The sequence below is a fragment of the Dermacentor variabilis genome, chromosome 9 (assembly GCF_050947875.1).
Source record: "Dermacentor variabilis isolate Ectoservices chromosome 9, ASM5094787v1, whole genome shotgun sequence".
Lineage (NCBI taxonomy): Eukaryota > Metazoa > Arthropoda > Arachnida > Ixodida > Ixodidae > Dermacentor > Dermacentor variabilis.
In genome coordinates this window covers 106,643,481-106,663,979 of record NC_134576.1, presented here as the reverse complement: position 1 = coordinate 106,663,979, position 20,499 = coordinate 106,643,481, and the positions used below count along the sequence as shown (strand labels likewise).

The following is a 20,499-nucleotide window of genomic DNA, read 5'->3' as shown; positions in this document are numbered from 1 at the left end:
CGGCAGCACTGCGACAGAAGCTGGGAGGCCTTTGCTGCTGCGAGAGCCAACCAGCCACGAGATGATGAGAATTTTAGCTTCTGCACTGCTTTTGTGCAGAATATAAATAGGATTTGCTCATTCATTCAGTAAATAAAAGCGTTTTGACGTAGTAAGCGTTTATTGTTTTCTTGGTACACTCAATAATTCAACATTAACTAAATTCAAATTTTTTTTTCAATCCCATGATATTCAAATTAACGAGCCTTTACTGTAACAGAATTTCACTGCCGCTGCTAAGGAATACCGAGACAACAAATGGAAACTTCCAAGGACGCAGCCAGTCAAATGGTTGAATTTACAAGCGGCTGCTTATGAACACACCTCTCAAGTTGCTCACTCCGCAACTAAGAGCGAGCGCCAGCACGGCGCAGCCTCATGTACCGGATAAGTCCAAGTACAATAAGATGCTACCATGCCCCATGTGCAGTATGCTTTGGTGCGAGTGAAATCGTGCAAGGGTGAGCCGAGAAGGGTGGTGGCTTGATGAGTGCAGTCTTACTGCGCGAGCAAGGGGAAAGGGCGAGAGGGGAGCGCACTCATGGTAACGTGATCAAGTTGGTGCAAGGGAAGGGGAAGAGAAAGCAGGGGGCAGCAGTTTGGCACAGGTCTCTTTCAAGAGCAGTCATGGCTGTACATGGCTATCGGCGATGCTGAGCACATATGCAGCCCGTGCACCCCGTTTTAGACGTAATCTGCCGCGTGTACGTACAAGTAGGCATGACAAAATGCCGTGGCATCATGTGCACTGTCTTCGCATGCGTTTAGCACTGGAGGCTGCGTAATCTCGAGATTCGGAGACGCGTAAACGAAGCATTGGCTTCACGCTGCCGGCACTTTTCATGCTGGCAACAGTGTCATCCATGGGGGCAAAGTACACACGAAAGAGTGGCTGGCCTTGCTTCGTATTGCCGATGTGAAAATGTAATCGACACGGCAGGAGAGAGGGAGAAATAACTATTTATATAGCCGGCAGAGAAACCGTATTTTTTTGTTACCATCTTTCAAATTCAACAAAATGAATCTTTTTCTCGTTTAAATTAACTTTTTTCCGACTGCCCGATAATTTTGAATATTGTACAACCCCTTCCGTGTAAGAAAAATCCACTGGCGACTGCACTTATTAGTAGAAAAAGTTTAATTTTAATATGTTGAACCATATTGATTTTATCATCTTCGTTATATTGAGGTTTAACTGTATAAACACACTTTGTTGTATTGAGGTTCTAAATACATGGTGGTCTATGAAGAAATACGAAAATTCTAACTTTGGGGCCTAAGTTTGTCAAAAAAAAATCAGTTGCACAAATGCATTACCTCTATGGGAACCCTGACGATGCATTTATTAAGTCCAGATTATCTATTGAAGTCCAAATTCTTGCAGTCCAAAAAATCCATTGGCGACGGTATCATTACATGTGTCATTGTTACAAGTGGACTGCAGTGTATAACGAATTTCAACTATGTTGAAAAGGTACCGATAACACTGAACATTTTTGGCATCCTCACCTTCTGTACATGGGACTCCTGTGGGCAGGAGAATGGTAGGAAGACCGGTTCCGCCGATCATGCTTTGGTGTGTGGAAGATGCTGGCTATCCGCTTGGACCGCTTTGTCTCGGCTGCACACAGATCGAGATGAGAACATTTGTAGAGACGAGTACCACTTACCAGATGAACAATTTTTCTTGCAGTAAACCATACAGAGCCACAATGGGAGACCTAAACTGGTAGCTGCGATCATCAAGTTTTCTGCAATAATTACCAGAGGAAACTCCGCAGCTGCAATCGCCCAGCCGCCATGGGCTTGAGGATTTGCCTGATCTTCTTGTGACTTATTACATTTTTGTCTGCCTTAAAGGGACACTAAAGTGAAAAATGATTTCTTCTGCATCAGTAAATTACCTTTCTACAACACCAGAAAAACCACACTTACAACGATAAGACGTTTGGTAAGCCAGAAAAAGCGCAAGAACGAAATACGAGTGGCGATGCCTACTTAACTTCCCGCACCTGTTGGCTGTGACGTCATGGATTTTTATGGCATCTTCTAGGGCCTACTAATTACATATAGCGGTACAGATTGACTACATTGTGTTCTAAAGGAACCAAATATTAAACATGGCAAGTTTTGGGAACCTTTACTCAGCCAACGGAGCCCAAATGCGAAAACATACTTCGGAATCCCTGACGTCACGCTAACGTACCGGCGCTGGGGTTTCAGCGCAAAATTCAAATACTGATACTTGGCCCTTCATTTTCTCATCTAATAATCAATCTATTTTTTTAAATGACTGCCTGCAGGGTTCTGAAACAATGCTTAATTAGTCTAAACTGATTTATTGTTTCGCTTTAGTGTCCCTTTAAGGCATTGTCCTAAATTTCAGTATACAAAGTGAAGAGGACTCTGCAAGCATGCACAAACGCTGCTAATTGCAGCAGTTCAGCCGCTCAAGGTGGCCAAAGTGAAACACACCAAGAGTGTAAAACACGGTAGCTTGCCTGCGAGAAATTCATAGGGGTGTTCTATGCTGCTTGTCAATGCATGTGTTCGTAGCATAATAGTTTCAAAATTGGGCTTCTGCGCTAGAGTTCCTGTGTGTGAATCCTGTCGTCAGACAATTTTAATAATGTCTATTCCATTACTTATTACATGGTACTTTGTTGAAAAGGACTAGTTTACAAAGTCACAAAGCCACTTAAAGTCAGATGGACGAAGTTCAGGCGAATCCATGTACAGTAAAAGCTTGTTAATTCGGATATCAAGGGAGTAAAAAAAATATATATATATATCCGAATTAACCCAATTGTTGAATTATCGAATGAACAACAAAAATGGTACATTTACAATTCATTTATTGCATACCTTCACTTTGCGAGGAAGTCAGTGATGCTCGTTGGTTTTTTCGTGGATAGTTGGGCGGAAAGAACTAGTTTTCGCATGTGTGACAATCCCTCAAGCGCAAGCGTATTGCATGGAGCATCATGGCAGAACTCCTCTAAAACAGCGAGAGAATCTGTGGCTTCTTTTGCAGTACGAGTACAGTCTATGCTGGTTACAACAGACCCACAAACAACAGACTTTCGGATATAACAGACCATGTTTCAACCTTAGTCAGTTCCACCTATTTTATTAATGCATCAAAGTTCGCTTTTAATGGACCAGCTTACAACAGACTATCGGCTGCACCGGACGAAATTAGAGGCAATTTTATTTCAAAATCGGGTGTACAAAACAGACTTTTGCCATGTGAACACTAGCTGACAACTGACTTGCGAAGGTCACACGGTCACTACGATCAAGGCTCAATACTGCACGCGCAAGGTAGGAAGACGGAGTGGAAACGCACTGTCTTATTTCGTGTGCGCGGCATGGGGTGGGGAGGCGAGAGAAAGGGACATTCTACTCCGGCTGCTGCTGCTTATGGCGCAGTCGCCTTATCTTGAAAGCGATCTGCGATGTGGACAAAGTGCGCCCCAGTGCCAGCAGCTTCGTATATACTGGGCTTTCAACGTTTAGTTCGTGTTGAAGCAAGAGAGAGCACAAAGGTCAATTCGCTCGCTGCTGCTACCACACTTATCTTGCTTAATTTGCTATTGCAATGAACGCTTCACCTTTCAGGCGAAACTGCTACTTTATTTTTTTGTTGTTGTTGTTTTTTACTTTGGACGTTCGTCACTCACTCTTTGCATTAAAGTTGTTAGACATCGCAACAAAAGTTTCAGAAGTAAGGCGCCTCGGATAGTGCGGACTTCGTATAAAAGGGGACGTTTTTCATCAGATTACCAGGATCCGGTTGTAACGAGAGTAGACTGTAATATAACTTCTTCGCATGGGTCGTTTTCATTGGACACCTCATCCATCACACCGAGGGCATTGCTCATCATCTGATCATCACTTAACTGGCCAGCGACGACGCCGTCATCAATTGCAACATAGTCGGCAAGCTGAACTTCGTAGGGGAGCATGCCAACGAATGCCTCATCGCCGCCGCCGTCTTCTGGCGCTGCAGACTCCAGGCTTTCAGATGTCTCCTCCCACACAAATCCACTATGTCTAAAACAGTTTGCCACCACTTCTGTCAGCTTATTCGCCCTCAAAACATGTATCGCACTCAGAAGCATGATGTTGTACTGGTGCTTCCGGTCCATGCAGAAAAGCATGCATTCCAACACTTGCTTACGAAAACTTTTCTTGACATAGTGGATAATTCCCTGGTCCATTAGTTGGAGGACAGCAGAAGCATTGGGAGGAAGGAACACAAGCCAGATTGCCCCCAGATTCAAAATGTTGCAGTGTGCAGTGCAACTGTCCACTATCATCAGCACCTTGCGTTCATTGGCGCTAATGTGTCGATTCAGATCCTGCAGACAAGCACGGAATATGTCCAAGGTCATCCATGCTTTGCAATTAGCACGGTACTCGACAGGAAGATGCTTGATGTTTTACTTTTATACACAACTAATCCCTTGTTCAATGGTCGTTCACGACCCAGTGTGTCTCTGTTACTTGGTGGCTTATGGCAGGGATGCATTATTACGTAAAGAAAACAGATTGTGATATAAGAAATAATTGGGCTACGCTTTTGGCTGCTAGCATTACATTTGAAATGCTTCATATGTCAATCACGTTCACTGGTTAATGAGAATGTTGAATGCAGGGAAGGATGCTGCTGACCTCAGGTTCAGTCAAGTGTTTACTCCGCACTGACGGTGAAGGATTTTTGGGTTTAGGAGATGAATGAAGTTGATTATATCCATTAGCAAAGCACTTATTTTGTTAAAACAAGGTTTAACATATGTAGCTCTCTAAGGGAACGTCACTTGGCTATACATATCCTATTTTGTTAAACCTCTCCAGCTTTGAAACGAGGCTTCATTGTATTAAATAATGTTCCCCCCCCTCTCTCTGCCAATGATTTCCACGATGTACGACTTACAGGATGAAACTCTTTGGTTTAAGTTGACAGGAGATGCACTCACCAACAGGCACTTGGAAGCGCTCCGTGACGGGCTTTTTGGGACGGAGGTGGTAGCCATTCATCACGGGCAGCTGCACCTCTTCTTCCTCATCGTCAACGTCACTGTCCCCAGAGACTCCCGAGCTGCCACCACGGGGCTCCGAGTCGCTGGCGGCCACTCCCGCTGCCGCGGCTGCCTCTCGCCGGCGGCCGCGCCGCTCCTCCGCAGCTGCACGACGGGAGCTCCTTGTGCGGAAGAACGGCTGCTCTTCTGCCGCTGCAGCCGCCGCCTGGTGTTGCTGGCGTGTCCGCTTCACCCGTGAATACATGTCGTCTGCCGAGAAATGCTGCAGGGCAAGGAACAGAAGCTGTCAAGTGCAATGGCACCTTGGCGGCCCATGAGTTCAACCTAGCCCAATACTACAGTGCTGAATACTAGCATTCAACACTAGCGTTTCAAATCAAAACTTTTGACACGGGAATTTAATATTTGATTCCTTCAAATACTGATTACGGCTGAATATATCGGGTTTACCGTGATTGCTAGAGCCTGATTGCTAGATTGGTTGTTCTAGCCATGATTGCTAGAAGGACCAGCAACCGCGTCAGCCTTTCATTTCACCTTTTAGTTCCTGCCAATTTACAAGCTGCCCAGTAGAACACTGTTCCAAAGATACTTGCGTAATAAGAGGCGCTAAAACACTTCTAAAAGATTAAATAAAACATTTCCAATCTGTAGAAAATGCTTCCGTAAAGATGCATGCCAAATATTCTTGCTCCATGCAAAGAGCAACCTAAAACCATGCGTAAAAGCTGCTCTCCTCCGACTTTTGAGGCCCAAGTTTTTCTTTTATCCACTTCACACGACGTCAGTGATAATGTTGCAGCAGGTGTGACGGCTTGACACCAGCTACTGGGTGATTATGACCATGAGTTACTATTCGAGAGCTTGCTCGAACACAAGCGCACACTTTTCAGACCTTGGAGGAAACTGGGAAAGCGACTGTTAACACATACTGCCTATCCGGTTCATCACTTTTCTGTCGCCCTAGGGCATCTTTGCCAGTTGCCAACCTCGAAGGGTTATCGTAAGCATACTGTGAAAACAAGAACGCGATAAACAAAGCCACAAACAGGGCATTGCAATCGGTGCCAGGTCAGCTTAGGGCCACGAATCAGTTAAGAGAAAAGGGGAAAAGTAAACACAGCACTCTTTACACTGTAGGGACGCTCGATTCTCACGCGTCCCCTGATGTTTTTCCCACATGGCTCCCATCTCTCCTCTAATCCAGCTTCCCCGCATAGCTACGTGCCACCAGCAGTTGCAGAACAGCATAAGAGATGGCGTGAGTGTTGTGTTACTAACACAACGAAACGGCAGGGTTACTCAGACACAAAAGGGAGTGAGCATCTTCCTTTCTAGCTAGGGGCCAGCAGAGCGTGCGGACTTGTACGCATATCAGTACGTTCTGCGGGTCTGTCCCGCAAGAAGCTTCAGAGCAGGGCTGCGGGATGAACGAACACAATCGTTCAAATGGCACACCGTTGTTTCCCCAATGCCTAATCGTTCCCCAGCGAACGATTAGGCGTTGGTGTCTGGCAAGGGGTGAACATATTCTATTAATATCCTGTCGTGGCAAGTCGGACTTCCTCAATTAGCTGCATGCCCATCAGTATATCCCATTGGTTGTGATTCAAATAGCTGGCCTTATCGAATAAGAGGCGAAATAAATGCTCTTCTCAGTGTTTGCACTATTGTGTTGTCGTTCTTTGTGTCACAATCACATATGAGACCCCACTACAACTCCGTGCATGCCAATTCCTTTTCAAATAATTTTCCTGGCAAACATATTCTTTAAAACACATCACATCGGCCTCATTCCAGAGTGTTGCCAAGATTCGAGATGAGATTTTTCGGGGCCCCTTTAACATTTGCCATTTGCACCCACCCCTACAAGACCGCATGGCGGCAGCTGATAAGCAACAGCGCTCACCTGCATCTCAGACAGGCCGAGACGACGGAGCTCGGCATTCACTCCTTTCTCGTTGCTCCGCTTTGACTCGAGGCTGTCCTCATTGTCCCCGTCTAAGGTCTCAGAGTCCTGGAGTGAGCAAATGCAAGCCCATGAAAACTAGACAGCCGCGGTTTCATACCAATCTCGCAATGCTCTTACTGGCCATGAAGCCTCAAAGAGAGAGAGAGAGAGAGAGAGAGCTCTTTAAAGGGTCCCTGAAACGGTTTTTTTTATATGCCTAGACATAGAGGGCATCTCTCGAAGTATGCTTCCTCACAAGAATTTTGTATCAGCATGCCGTAATAACGCAGGTACGAGTGGTTGAACATTACGACCCCCTCAAGCCGCTGCACACCCCTCAACATTTATACCGTGTGGCCGTCGCTATGTTGCAGCTCCTTCAAGCAGAGACGTCAGTGTTTTTTGAATTTGGTTGATTTGAACTGTGTGTTCGCGCATCTGTTTTTTATGCAGTTTTTATTGTTAAGCCTGGGCTACATGGAGTAAAGTTTAAAGACGAACTGCGCGCGGCAGCACTACAATGTTGCTGGCTTCCCCCCCCCCTTTTTTTAGTGCCACATGAAGCAAAAAGAGAAGGATGCCACCGTGGGCGTTTGCCAACCGTATATGCAATGTACAAACTAAATAAAATGCAGCTGGTTTCGGTATTATTTTCGTTTGATAATCACCTGATAATATGAAAATATCCATTACGTACATTTATGATTGTCGCTATATGACACTCGCAAGATTTCTCTGTAGCCGTTAGCAGAAAATAAAAGTGCTGCCACTAACTTGTGAATGTGGCGAAATGGACTGTTAACAATGCTGTCACTACTCTACAGTTCTACAAAAAAAAAAAAAAGAAGAATGAAGTTATGGATACAAAAAAAAGGTATGCAAATCGGGAAGTGAACCCACACTTTCAGCGTGGGAGGCGGGAACAATACCACTACACCAATGTAACTCAACATGGTAGCTTTCTGACGGACCTTATGACAAGTTGTAAAGCACATTCAATTTCCTTCGCAACAATTTTCTTTGCCGGATCTCTGCTTCTTATGGTCTTTTTCTGCTATTATTCTGGACAAATTATATGCAAAACTTGGCTGTCCGACGAAGGTGTAATACAGCGCAGTTACCATTGATGTTCCTGTTGCTAAAGAAGCCATCGCTGCTCCTATTCTCATGTGACAACCCCACCGCGTCCCATCTGCTGCCCACTTTCAGAGCAACAGCAAACGATCTACATTCTCACATGGAAGTGAGCCATTGGTGTGAAGAAACGCCTGGATTTATTACATTTGTGTACTTATTTTTAAGGGCATACAAAATAAGTTACTACACATACGTAAGTTATTAAAGATAACCGTAATATGGCGACATGTTTGAAGGATTCCCGATGACACAACATGGGTAGCCATCGGATAGCTTGACCAAATGACATCACGCCCTCCCGCTATATCTAGCAGGGGACAGAGTGGCTGAAAACTCAGGGGAGCGAAGCGTCGCTGCTATCAGTAGCGATGCACATATAAAAAATCATATTACAAGCTTTATGCGGAGCGCTTAACTGTGTCTATGATCAGAAGGACCTACCCCAAGAACTTTGTATGTTTGTACAAAATGGTCAAAATACAGTCAACAACTGAATTTTCGGACATGCCTGATATTTCGAACGTCTTCGCGGCACCGCCACGAGCCCCATAGAATCAATGTATAAGGACATCTGAAGTTTCGGATGCTCGAACCCCCCTCCATCCAATTTTCCGGACTTTTTGATGCAACTGAAGGTCCTTTGGGTCCTTGCGCAGCGCCCTTGCGAAGGAAATCGACTTGCAACCGAAGCATATCATCGCTTTGAATCACAACTAGCTGAATCTAGCCATCACACACCGATTTGGTCTGGCCACGCTGGCTATGTTCACCGTTGCACTTCCGTCTCCGGAGGAGTTTCCGGAGTGGCACCATTTCGTTTGTTTGCGCAGGCCACGTTTTGGCTAGCGTGGTGTGTGGTTGTGCTGTTGTGTCAAGTGGGCTCCGCGACGCTAGGCCTAGGTGCTTCGACGCTCGTCAGCGAACTCCACTGTTCGCAACTTGGGGACTTCGCTTGCCTTCGATGGCCCCAACTCCGTCTTCGTCGTCCTCGCCGATGGCATCGAAGCGCGGAAAGCAGTTCAACGGTTAACAATGGAGAAGAAAGCCGCCATTATTAAGCAAGTCGCGAGCGGCCGACCGCAGGCTGACAGGAGCAAGGAGTTCGGCATTACTAAGCAAACAGTTTCGGATTTCCTCAAGAACAAGGGCAAGATCTTGGAAGCGGCCGAAAAACCATCTGGTGCCCCAAAAAAAAAAAAAAGAATGCAAGCCAAGGTGTTCATCCAAAGCTTGAGGAAGCTCTCGCCGTGTGGCTTAATTCGATGATATCAAAGCGGTTGCCGGTCTCGGGCTGCATCTTGCAAGAAAAAGCAGAAACTCTCGCGGTTCAAATAGACATTGAGGATATTAAATTTATTGATGGATGGTTGAGGAACTTTAAACATCGGAATGACCTCAAGTTCAAGAAGATGTGCGGTGAGAGCGGCGCCGTCGACAGTGCAGTTATTGAGCAGTACCGCAAGGGAAAAATTCAGTCTTTGTTGCAGCAGTTCTCTGCTGACAACATTTTCAAGTGCGACGAAACTAGTTTGTTTTTTAAGATGTTGACGGAAAGAACGCTCGCTTTTGCTGGTGACCCACGCCATGGTGGCAAGCACAGTAAACAACGGCTGACCGTTCTCATCGGCAGCAACATGTCTGGCAGAGAGAAGCTTCCCTTGTTAGTAATCGGGAAGTCAAAGAACCCAAGGTGCTTTAAAGGGGCAACGCTGCCAGTGTTGTACGGAGCCAACAGAAAGGCATGGGTGACTCAGCAGTTGTTCAGAAGTTACGTTCACAGGTTGGACAGGAAGTTTGAGCTTCAGAACAGACATGTCGTGCTCTTCATTGACAACTGCGCCGCTCACGGTCACATCAAGAATTTGAAGGCTGTCCAACTGGAATTCATGCCACCCAACACGACTGTAGTCCTCCAACCAATAGACCAAGGCAGCGTCTGCAATCTGAAACTTTTGTACCGTTTGCAGGTACTAAGCCGCATGGTGCTGTATGTGGAAAACGGCAAAGGCTACAACGGTTGATCTTCGGTCTGCTGTTGGAATGCTTGCGGACACATGGAATGCAGTGAGGCAAGACACGATTCGCAACTGTTTTCACCACATAGGCTTTGTACTCGCCACAGAGGAACCAGACTTGCCTGAAACCAAAAACACGATTGACGTGTGCCCGCCATGGACAATGTGATCAACGACCTCCGCTCTGCTGGGGTTTCCATGCCCACGGAAATAACTTTTGAACAGTTTGTTGACGCTGACAACGAGCTCAACTTCTGCGCAGAGCTGACTGACAAGGAAATAGTCTGTCAGGTTGTGGGGGATTCAGAAGACTCCGATGTTGAAAATGAGGAGCCAATGCCTGCGCCGCCTACAAGCGCAGAGTTGACGCGAGCACTGTTGACTCTCATCAGTGTACAGTGGTGACATGATCCTTGCTCAGATCGAGACGAATATGATCGCATGTAACCGGAACGCTGTCCAAACAACAAATTCTTCAAACCACTGCAGCAATAACACCGGCTGCCCGACGATGCACATGTACATAATAAACCGGCAGTCGGCTGCATGCAGAGTTTTTGAACGCCTCTTTTTATAGCCAGTTCATTGATGCTTTGGCAGGGTTTCGGAAGCCTGGTACTTCACCCTTTACCTCTAGATCAGAGAAAAAAAAGAAAAAAGGTGCGTTTTTTTGCATGCATTCATTTTTTCAGACTGCCTGAATTTTCTGATGTTTTTACGTTCCCTAGAGGGTCCGAAAAATCGGTTGTTGACTGTAGTGTCAGGGTCTCTTTAACTAAAGGCAGAGGTGTTTTTCTGACGTGCTAAGGGCCGCTGACATGAAACTCTGCATAGGAAAAGGAAAGTAGATTAAAAGATTGCAAGGTAGGGTGGGAAAAAACAAAAAGAAATATAATATGCGCAAGTAAGCCTGATAATGGTATTTACAGGTGAGACGATAGAGAAAAATGCAGGCTTTTCTATATCTTAAAGTGAACCTTCTGTAAAGCTTTTTGAGAAGGACAGCTACTGAGAGATATTGGAACAATAAATACAAGGCCCTCTGCTGCTTTGTTGAAGTGCAGGGCATAGGACCTAGGATGCCATGTAATGTTAGCTGGACACTTAGATGTCCTCTGTCCAAGCACCGTTACAGGCTAGCTCTTGTTCCCAAATCACTTGCAAGACCGGTATCGAACACGGCTTGAAAATACTGCTCTGTTTAATCCAAATGTTGACGTTCCTAACTTCACACCTTGAGGGATGTGTTCAGAAACTGTTAGTGCAGCTCTACTAACATCAACTGCAGACATTTCTTTTTTTAATTTTCAGCAATACTCAAGCATCATAATTTTCGAAAGAACATGGGCACAATGAAACATTCTTTATAAATGCAGTCAAGGCTGCTTCCAATGGAACAATGACTTTGCAGACATAAACTTTAATAGATCAAGAATGTCCACGCTAAGTAAAGCTTCCAATGGTTTGAACCATTAGAGCCACTAGAACAGGCAGTCAATTTTTCTTGGCAGAGGCGAGAAGCTTGCGTATTCCTGCTGCTGCATTCTGTTGGCCTGTTGGTTCGACACGCAATGCAAGTACCAGGGGACAGGGGCACGAGAAGGCGACACGACATGGTGATGCAGTACAGCACCATGTTGTGTCGCCTTCAACCCCGCACGAATTGCCAAGCTAAGTTGTGCAACCACGCTGTGGTTAGCAAGACCAGCTGAAAGGGTCACAGCGAATTTAGGCAGGCCAGCGTGCGATTTCCCGTTTACTTTTCAACACGCACATAAAGTTGCAAGCTGACACTCACATTGCCGCCAGGAGGCATGCTGTTGTGGTGGTGGCTGGCTGAGCTGCGGAGGTAGTGGTGGAAAGCGGTTGGGTCCTTTTTGTTACCGGCACCCGACTGGTTCGTAGGTGACTGTTGCGAGACGAGAGAATAGAGCGTCACAGTCAGTTGAGACACGCGTGGCTGCAAGCAACGACCCAAGCATGGGCCTCAGAGACTTTCAGCCTCTCCGTGTACATTTTGACGTCTACACAACACTGCAGATGAAGACATGAGCAGCCAAGGTGGTGACAATACCTTGCATTGCCCTAGTTTATATGAACTCAAAGAGCCATCAGTGCCGTGATCACTCCTATTCTAATTAGCTGCTGGCACATAGCGTTGAAAGCAGCATAATCATTACCATACAGTGGCAGCTCTGTTAGTTTTTTCCCCCGACAAGAATTCTAACCAACATTTACAACAAACACTTATAATGTCCAGCTGGAACGCCATGTCAGAGGCTGGCACTACCAATGTGTCTGCTGCCGCCCATGTCTACAGTATTCTGTCAAGAGTAATGCACATGTAGACAAGTAAAAGATGAGAGGGAGAGCAATTCCTTGGGTTCAATATACATAAAAAAATGACACGTTGCCTGTGACAGTCACTGTACCAGGCTGTGGACTCATTTTGACCACCTGCAATCTTTTCTTTCATTCCACTCCCATTAGTATGTATAAACATAATTATGTGTAAATAAATAGACAAGTTATGGTCACATTGCCTAACTGGGGATTGGGCTTGCAACCCCCTCCTCAGCAGCAGGCAAGTTAGCACACCTTCATGAAACCTTAATAACCTAGCCCTTCGAATGCCTCTCACGGCACTGACTGACAGTTTGCAGCAAGAAAAATTTGTAAAATTTAACCGTTTCCATTGTCAGCAAAAACCCTACAGCCCAAACAAGAACTGGCCTACCGTAGCGATTCCATAGCTTTATTTTATTCCTTTCTTATAATCCCCCTTTCAAGGCCGACAAATCGTGTTGACAATGGTGGCGGAGCGCTGCTTGAACCAATGAAGAGCAAAAAGGAATAGCACTGGAATAGATCTGTTACGTAATCCCGGCCCAGATGACAGCTAGGAAGTGATGACAGACCTTGCTGAAGTCTGGCAGGCTTGACGTTAGTATCCATGTCTGGTTGAGGTTGCCATAGATACACTTGCGACGGCGTGTGCTCCGTCGCACCATGCTGTCATCATCCTCGTTCATGTCGTCATCCGTTGAGACAGCCACATTATTTGGTGGTGGTGGCGGTTCACGGCGTCGCAACGAGGAGTGTGCCCGGCCGTTGGGCAGCAGGTGGTTTTGGTGAACGTGTCCCCTTACCGACTGCGTCAGGCGCGCTGCAAGACAGAGAAAAGCTGGCGATTTGGACAAAAGGTCGGCGGCATAGGCCGATATTAGCTCACGTACACTCACTAATATTTTCACAGGCTGTATACTCACTCGTGGACTTACACTCCTTGGCAACCCCTCCCGTTCCTACTGACATTCACCAACACTCACTTGCCTTCATAGTCACTTCCATTCACGTGTGCACTCACGTTAATATTTGCGTCAACACTTACTCACCGGCACTCACACATATTCACACCCACTCACACTTGGCGACAGTCACTCACAACCACTCAAAATCCCAGACTTTTGTTCATACCCGCACGAGCCCGCACTCACTCCCGTTCACATTCACTCACTCTCTTTGTCATTCACTAATGCTTGATCTCGCAATTGTGAAATGTTTGAATTGAGTACGAGTCGGTACACTCATGGGTGAGTATGCCAACCTATACTCGAAACACGCCTGGTTAACTGATGCATTCACTTGTTAGTCTACTATTTGCTTGTTTGTCGCATTCCAGAGCTACACCACAGACCATCTGCCGAAATGTGGCAGGCCAATAAGACTAACAATTATCTAAGCATACTTACAAAGCACACAAACAAATCTAAGCATACTTAGATTTCCTTTTTGTCTGTATACCTGCTTTCATATAGTTTGCGTTACGTTTCATTACTTTGTGTTAGCATGCATCTGACATGTAGCATAACTAGTTTTCCAAGGGTAGCCAATATTTTTGCTCTGCACTTATGTTCCTGCCAAGTTGAAGCTATGTGTGCCACGTTGAAGGGACAGTGGACTTCTTCAGGCCGTTTTGTAGCTATTGGTCCACAGCCCTCAGTATCCGTGCGCTTCGTTTTGTTAGCCCAAGACCACAATGAATTACCACAGTGAAAGTTTACAGAACTGAGACCCTATGTTCGAAATTTGGCCGATTTGCTATTGCTAACAAAAGCAAGTTACGGCACATACAGCAGGCATTTTCAACTCGTGGATAATTGCTTATTGATATTTTTGAAAAGAACTGCGGATTGCCGAGTCTACTCATATTTTTGAAAAGAATTGTATTCATGGAAACCTAAACGCAATGAAGGAATACTATTTTATGTCGCCTTAAAGGTGTTCTAGCAGAAATAATCATGATATGCATATTCAGCAGTTTATTGTGGGTTCGACACTTTTAAACCTTCTCTTTATCGCAACTTTACATGGATGTGAAATGCCTTGGCAGGTAGGGGATGTTAGTTACTGTAAAGAAGCTTCAACTCCCTTTTTTTGAAACACAAAAGAAACAACAGCCATTCTGCCATTTCTTTCTACTCTTGACACTTCATTATACACCAGACAAGGACGCTGGTGCTATTACATTTAAGAGCCTGCCACTCCCAAAAACCCCTTGGACTGTTTTCTACAATGCAACAGTGAAACAGAGTTACCACAAACGAAAGGGAGACGATATAATGCAAGAACTCAAAACAGCCTGCAAATGCATCTGCAGGGAAATGGTGAGGTGGAAAAGCTGATGTTCAACTTCAATGAGGACTTGCCTGAAGATTCGTCGTCGGAGAACTTCAACCTTCGAGACGATCGCCTTTTGTCTTCATCGTCAACGGACTCCTAGAATAAACAAAAAAATAAATCGTTTTTAGAACAGCACCGCCCTCATGCTACTAAAAACATGTTAGCACCATTGTACAATATAAATGTGTGCATGCATGTCAAAAGCTTTGAGGGGCAAAATATTTTCCAAGATTCTTTGGCATGTTAACCAGAACCAAGTTCTAGAAGTAAAGCCAGCCAACCTTGAATGCGCCGTAAGGTTCAACAAAGGAGCATGCATGTTTGGCACTTGATACTACATTAACACAGGTAGCATACATCGGTGTATTAGCGTACAAAACAGACTGCACTCACAAAATTAAGTAAAACAAATATGTAGAAGCAATGCACAAGTAACATGCATCAGTTTTCACTTTACACAATACGAAAATGAAAAACAGATGACTAGACACTACAGTCAAATCCCTGTCAAGTCATTCATGGAATCTCTGAACAGGTTACTACAGCTTACTTGAAGCTTCTATGGATCATGTCGCTGCAAAAAAATAATTTGTCTAAAGCATATCAGTATATACCTAAAGCATATCAGTATATCTATCAAGAGCAGATTGCGAGGTGAACAGACAATAAAAGAACTTATGGATCGATTCCAAGCTAAGCATGAATGTGGTGTACTGAATATTTTCCACTACCAAATATTTTCTATTTTAGGAATTAACCTGTTACCATGAAATCAATGAAATTGTAGTTTTAAAAATTCTTTATCAGTCTGCACTGATCTAAGTTCCACTTCGCATATTTAAAAAGTGCATATGACAATAGCAGTAAAATTTTAGCATTAAGCATCAATAAGGAAAAGACTCCTCTTTTACGGGATTAACTGCTTCTTCGACAGCAATGCTGAAAATATGAACACAACACTGAGCACTTCTAAATTATAGGAAGACAAGAGCCGAACGATACAAGGCCAACAAGTTCTGTTCAGCTACAAAAGCTGGGTGAAATATCACCGATTCCACAAATTTGCCTAATAAGAAGCAAAAATCGCACTGCAGTCATGAGCTTACTATTACGATTGAGAAACTTGAATCGCGATGCACGAATTGTGACAGACTTGATCCAAATTATGCAGTCCCAATCAAAAATGACCATCACGCAGCGGCAATTGATCCACATTCGGAATTGCCCATGTGACATGGGTATGAAATACATTAACTTAGAATTTCTTGGGTTTTACACGTGTCAAAACCACGATCTGATCATGAGGCATGACATTGCGAAGGACTCCGGATTTATTTTGACCATCTGGGTTTCTTTAAAGTGCACCTAAATTTAAATACAATGTGTGTGTGTACATGTTATTCTTTTGCATTTTGCCTCCATCAAAATGCAGTCGCTGTGGCCGAGATTGCACTCGCGACCTTGAGCTCTCAGCAGCACAAACACGTAACCACTAAGCTACTGCGGCGAGTTGCATAAAACAGGTGCTGCCAAGCATGTTCATGAGGCAACGTGGCAGACAGAGCACGCAGAGGCAAAGAATGGAAGGCCAGGCATTTACACTCCACTGCTAGGTGAACATGTGCATCTGTCATGGCATTTACATGAGAACTATTCAACCTACAGGCATTTCCTTCTGCAGGTGATCCCAGAAAAAAAAAAAGCAATAGATGTTTGCTGCTCATCGTATGTCCTTTCAGCTGCGCTGCGGTAACACAGGTCTTAAGCCATCATTTCAGATACATTCTTCTGGTTGTGCCCACCTTTTAACCACAGAAAGCTTCAGACTTTGTATGAATGGCAATCAGCCTCTTCCAAGAAATATGTTTGTAATTTGGTCATTTGCAGGGATGTACTTTTGAGATGTTGAAACGCGAGAAGCTTTAAGGTTACGCGCATGCGGCGCTCAGCGTATTAAATGCGATACTTGGGATTGCATGGCTTCCGGTGCTTTCTGCATGGGTGCCATGGGTGCTAGGGACACAGAGCTGACGCAGTGTGGTGCACAACAGAAGACAGCCTCTGTGACACATTGTGAATAAATGTGCGCTTACAGCGATCACCCAGCGCTCACCAGTGCTGCAAAAATAAAGTGGCAGCTGCCACGCGTTCTGAGATATCACATTTCAATCGCCGAGTACTGTACAGTTAAACTATTTTGCAATAAAATCACCAGATGTTCAAACCACACAATTTCTAACTGAATAGTGAACATTTCCAATTTCTAGATAATGTGAAATTTCTAGACAAAATATGAATCTTGCACATAGTTCATCAGATAAAAAAAGAAGAGGGGGCTTCTACAAATTATTTCATACATGTAAATATGTATCAAACAAAAATGCCATTACCTGGGTATCAGGTCAACTGAGAAGCTATTAAATTAGAAAAAAATTGAAAATTGAAAAAATCAAAGTCTCGTTTTAAACTTGGCTGGAGATCTCTTCCCAAAATTTCCTTTTACAAGATTCTTGCAATCCTGGTGCCCTACATTATATATATATATATATATATATATATATATATATATATATAAAAGGACTAAATGAAAGAGTCTATGCTATCAACGAAAAAAAGCTGGCCGTTGGAGAATGCTCCAGCGCCAGCTAGAGCAAAGCTGCAGTCATCCACGCACAGAGTTGGCACGAGTAAGCACACCTCCGAATTCACTCGATCCACACCAGTCTTTTCATTCCTTACTTCACAAAACCCAAAAGACAAGCAGTTCATGCACAAGCCTCACAGATAGTTTCTTTCCAACACCTTCCAAATCACTTTTGATACTTTTTCAAGCCGAACAGTTGCATGCTGCGTTTCTTTTTTACCAAACATCAGAAATGCTCTCTTAAATTGGATCCGGCTGCTGATACGCTTTCACCACATTGAAAATATACTTTTGGTACTGTTTTATTCCACCAGTAACATGCCACTTTACCCGACATCAAAAATGCTTTCTCAGTGCAGTCCAAGCTGCCAGTTATGCTACCAAAAGCTCGAATATGTACGAGGCTTCTTTTTTTTTTCTATTGCATCTCTGATGCCACTCTCCTACACAATATATTTCCTTTTGCTTTTACACTCCGCGTGTCCCCATTCTGTCACAACTGCAAAGCATTTACCACCTGGCATGCTTTCATGCAGCAAAGCAGCACCGGTCACGAACAGTGTCTGCAAGGACAGTGCCTGCAGACCACCTAGTAGATTTCACTGAAGCACACAAAAAGGACCTGCGAGTTTCACCTACAAGTTGACCACTGGTAAGCTAAGCTCTAACCCCTTGTTCATACACCTGGACGAGCTAATTATTTATTTTACACGTCTGCGCGGTTATGCCATAGAACAGCAACAAATTTGTGCGTCTATGACAAGTTCTGGGGCTGAACCTGCTAAACCAGAATAAAAACACGCCTAGGATGCGGAATTGAGCTTAAAATTATGGCCAGCTGGAGTTAATCATAGTGCAGAAGTGCTCAATTATGTGTCATAACATAGCGTCATAGTAACCGTTCGAAGCAAGCTGAAATGTGGACAGCTGTCCTTGCAGCTACTAATTGCGTTTAGCTGCGAGCCGAAAGTTGTTTCGATCAATGTCAAAGATAACTAGGAAAAAAGAAAACGCCTCACTCAAGTGGTTATCTCAAACAAGTTAAACGCCTCGACAAATGCATGAAAGTAGTTATCGAAGCACGCTAGCGACCCGACGAGGCAGGTCGGTGCTGAACAAATCAACTGTCGTACCGGCGTTTGTAGAAAAAATGAGTGGAAATTCTACTGACAATAAACAAAAAACGCATTTAATTAGACCCGTAAAAGGGAGATAAGACACTGACCTCCAGGGTCGAAGGCGCAGGAAAGTGAACAGAGAACTTTCCAACGCAAAACGGCTAAAAACTAGAAGCATACCGACCGCACATGCATCGCTCGGGCAGCAACCCGAACGGAATACGAAAAAAAATCCTCCCCGCGAATTAAGTCGCGGTGGCTTAAAGAAACGTTAAACTCTAGCGTTGCTCGAACACTCTGTCCCAAGTTTAATTACAAATGCTCTCGCTGCTCCGTTCGCGACGGGAAAAAAAAAATTAATTGAATGACGCAGAGTTGACGTCTGACCTACAGTGACCCCACCGCCCCCGCTCCAGCGCGACGACCGGCAGTGACCACGTGATTCGAGCGAAAGAAACACGCAAGCAGATGCCCGCCATGTGACTTCCCCGAAAAATGTAAACAGTGGGCGAAGGTCGGGTCGCGACCATCGAAAGAACTGCGAAAAGTCGCACGATGCGCACCGTTTAAACGCGATCAGATCGAGGCAGCCGTCGAAATGAGCGTCCCTACTCCCAAACGCCAGCGGTCGCTTGCAGTTTGTGGCCTTGAGACAATTTCACGGCAGGGGGGTTTCCCGAGCCGACAGTCATGACTGGGACCGTCCGGCATGACGCAAGTAACCAAACTCGGTCAAGCAAAACTGCGCTCCTACGTGACAAGACGACGGCGCGTCGCGGTTAAGACAAGCAGGTTTAAAGCAATACGCACCCATTTTTCGACTTTGTCAGCTGAACATCTGACCAAGCGCGCGGAGAAATACGTAGATCAGCGAAAAAGGACGGCAGCGGGCGGGCATCCCTTGTAACCCGGTCAGCTGTAACGGCGTCTCCTAGGTGCATTAACGCGGTAGGAATAAAAAAGCCATACACTGCAGTAAAAGTACTGCGTTTTAGAGCAACGGGTAAGGTCAACAGCACCCATATTCTGCGCCAAGAAGCGGTCTTTCCGCTAGCGCCGCTCAAATTCCTCGTCGCCGATATGCCCGCAAAAAACGTACCCGATGGGCACGGCGTTTGCGATTCTTTACAAAGCTGAGAACATCCGCGCCGTCGCAGTACAGCGTCCGCTGTGACTCTAGACAAACGTGCCAGCGTTGGAAAACTATGCGTTGATAGCGGAAAAAACGCGGTTCTCCTCGACGATGTCGTTAGGGCTAGCGTCGTCTTTCTTGCCTTCCAATCACTCCACCAACCATTGTTCCCGGCCGCGCTTCAGACTCACCTCTGAATTGTGCGATTCGGTGACCTCGGCCTTCGTAGATCTCCGTGTAGCGATCCTCGGCGGAGGTTCCGCCGCGGAGGACTTGTTTCTCGTCTTAACCATGTCGCTCGATGTTCAACTCGCCGAACGAAGCATAACCAGCGAGACGCGGGCAAATTCCGCCTAGGCCTAACGATTCCCGCGGAGTCGGCGGACCGGAGGGAAAACTTTCCGCTCGCTTCCGCGTAGAATCGTGCTGCTCTCACGCACTCTTCGTCACAATATCTTCGCGATACACACACAAACAACACGATGCTTTCGTTCCGAACAGCCACCAAGCCACCTTCACAACACCTCACAGCACTAAACCAACCGACCTCCGACGACTGCGCGCCTGACGACTGCCGCCTTCGGCTGAAACCGATGCGCGCGGGAGGCGTTGAAAATTGGCGCGTTTTCGGAACAATCAGCTGATCGCCGCAAAAATTGGTTTGCCTGCAGGCATGTTTATAATTTTCTATCATTAAAACGTCGAAGTGAAGCGAGAGCAATTTATTTTTCTCCT

At 45.3% G+C, this 20,499-nt stretch overlaps 1 protein-coding gene across 4 annotated transcripts in view; it reads right to left on the bottom strand.

Annotated features, from left to right (window-relative positions):
- The window catches only part of LOC142557226 (ATPase family AAA domain-containing protein 2-like), a 64,476-nt gene extending 44,121 nt beyond the window's left edge, over positions 1-20,355 (bottom strand). For 2 of the 4 annotated variants that reach the window (XM_075668927.1, XM_075668930.1), the window contains exons 1-7: positions 19,956-20,354; positions 14,897-14,966; positions 13,106-13,353; positions 11,986-12,096; positions 6,994-7,101; positions 5,022-5,346; positions 1,549-1,660 (exon numbers count right to left, since the gene is read on the bottom strand). In XM_075668927.1, coding sequence (XP_075525042.1) covers positions 1,549-1,660; positions 5,022-5,346; positions 6,994-7,101; positions 11,986-12,096; positions 13,106-13,353; positions 14,897-14,966; positions 19,956-20,057 — 1,076 coding nt within the window. In that variant the 5' untranslated portion in view covers positions 20,058-20,354. Of the gene's footprint in view, positions 1-1,548; positions 1,661-5,021; positions 5,347-6,993; positions 7,102-11,985; positions 12,097-13,105; positions 13,354-14,896; positions 14,967-19,955 lie in introns of all 4 variants that reach the window. The other 2 variants (XM_075668926.1, XM_075668929.1) reach the window with 2 other exon arrangements.
- Positions 20,356-20,499: the final 144 nt, after the last annotated feature.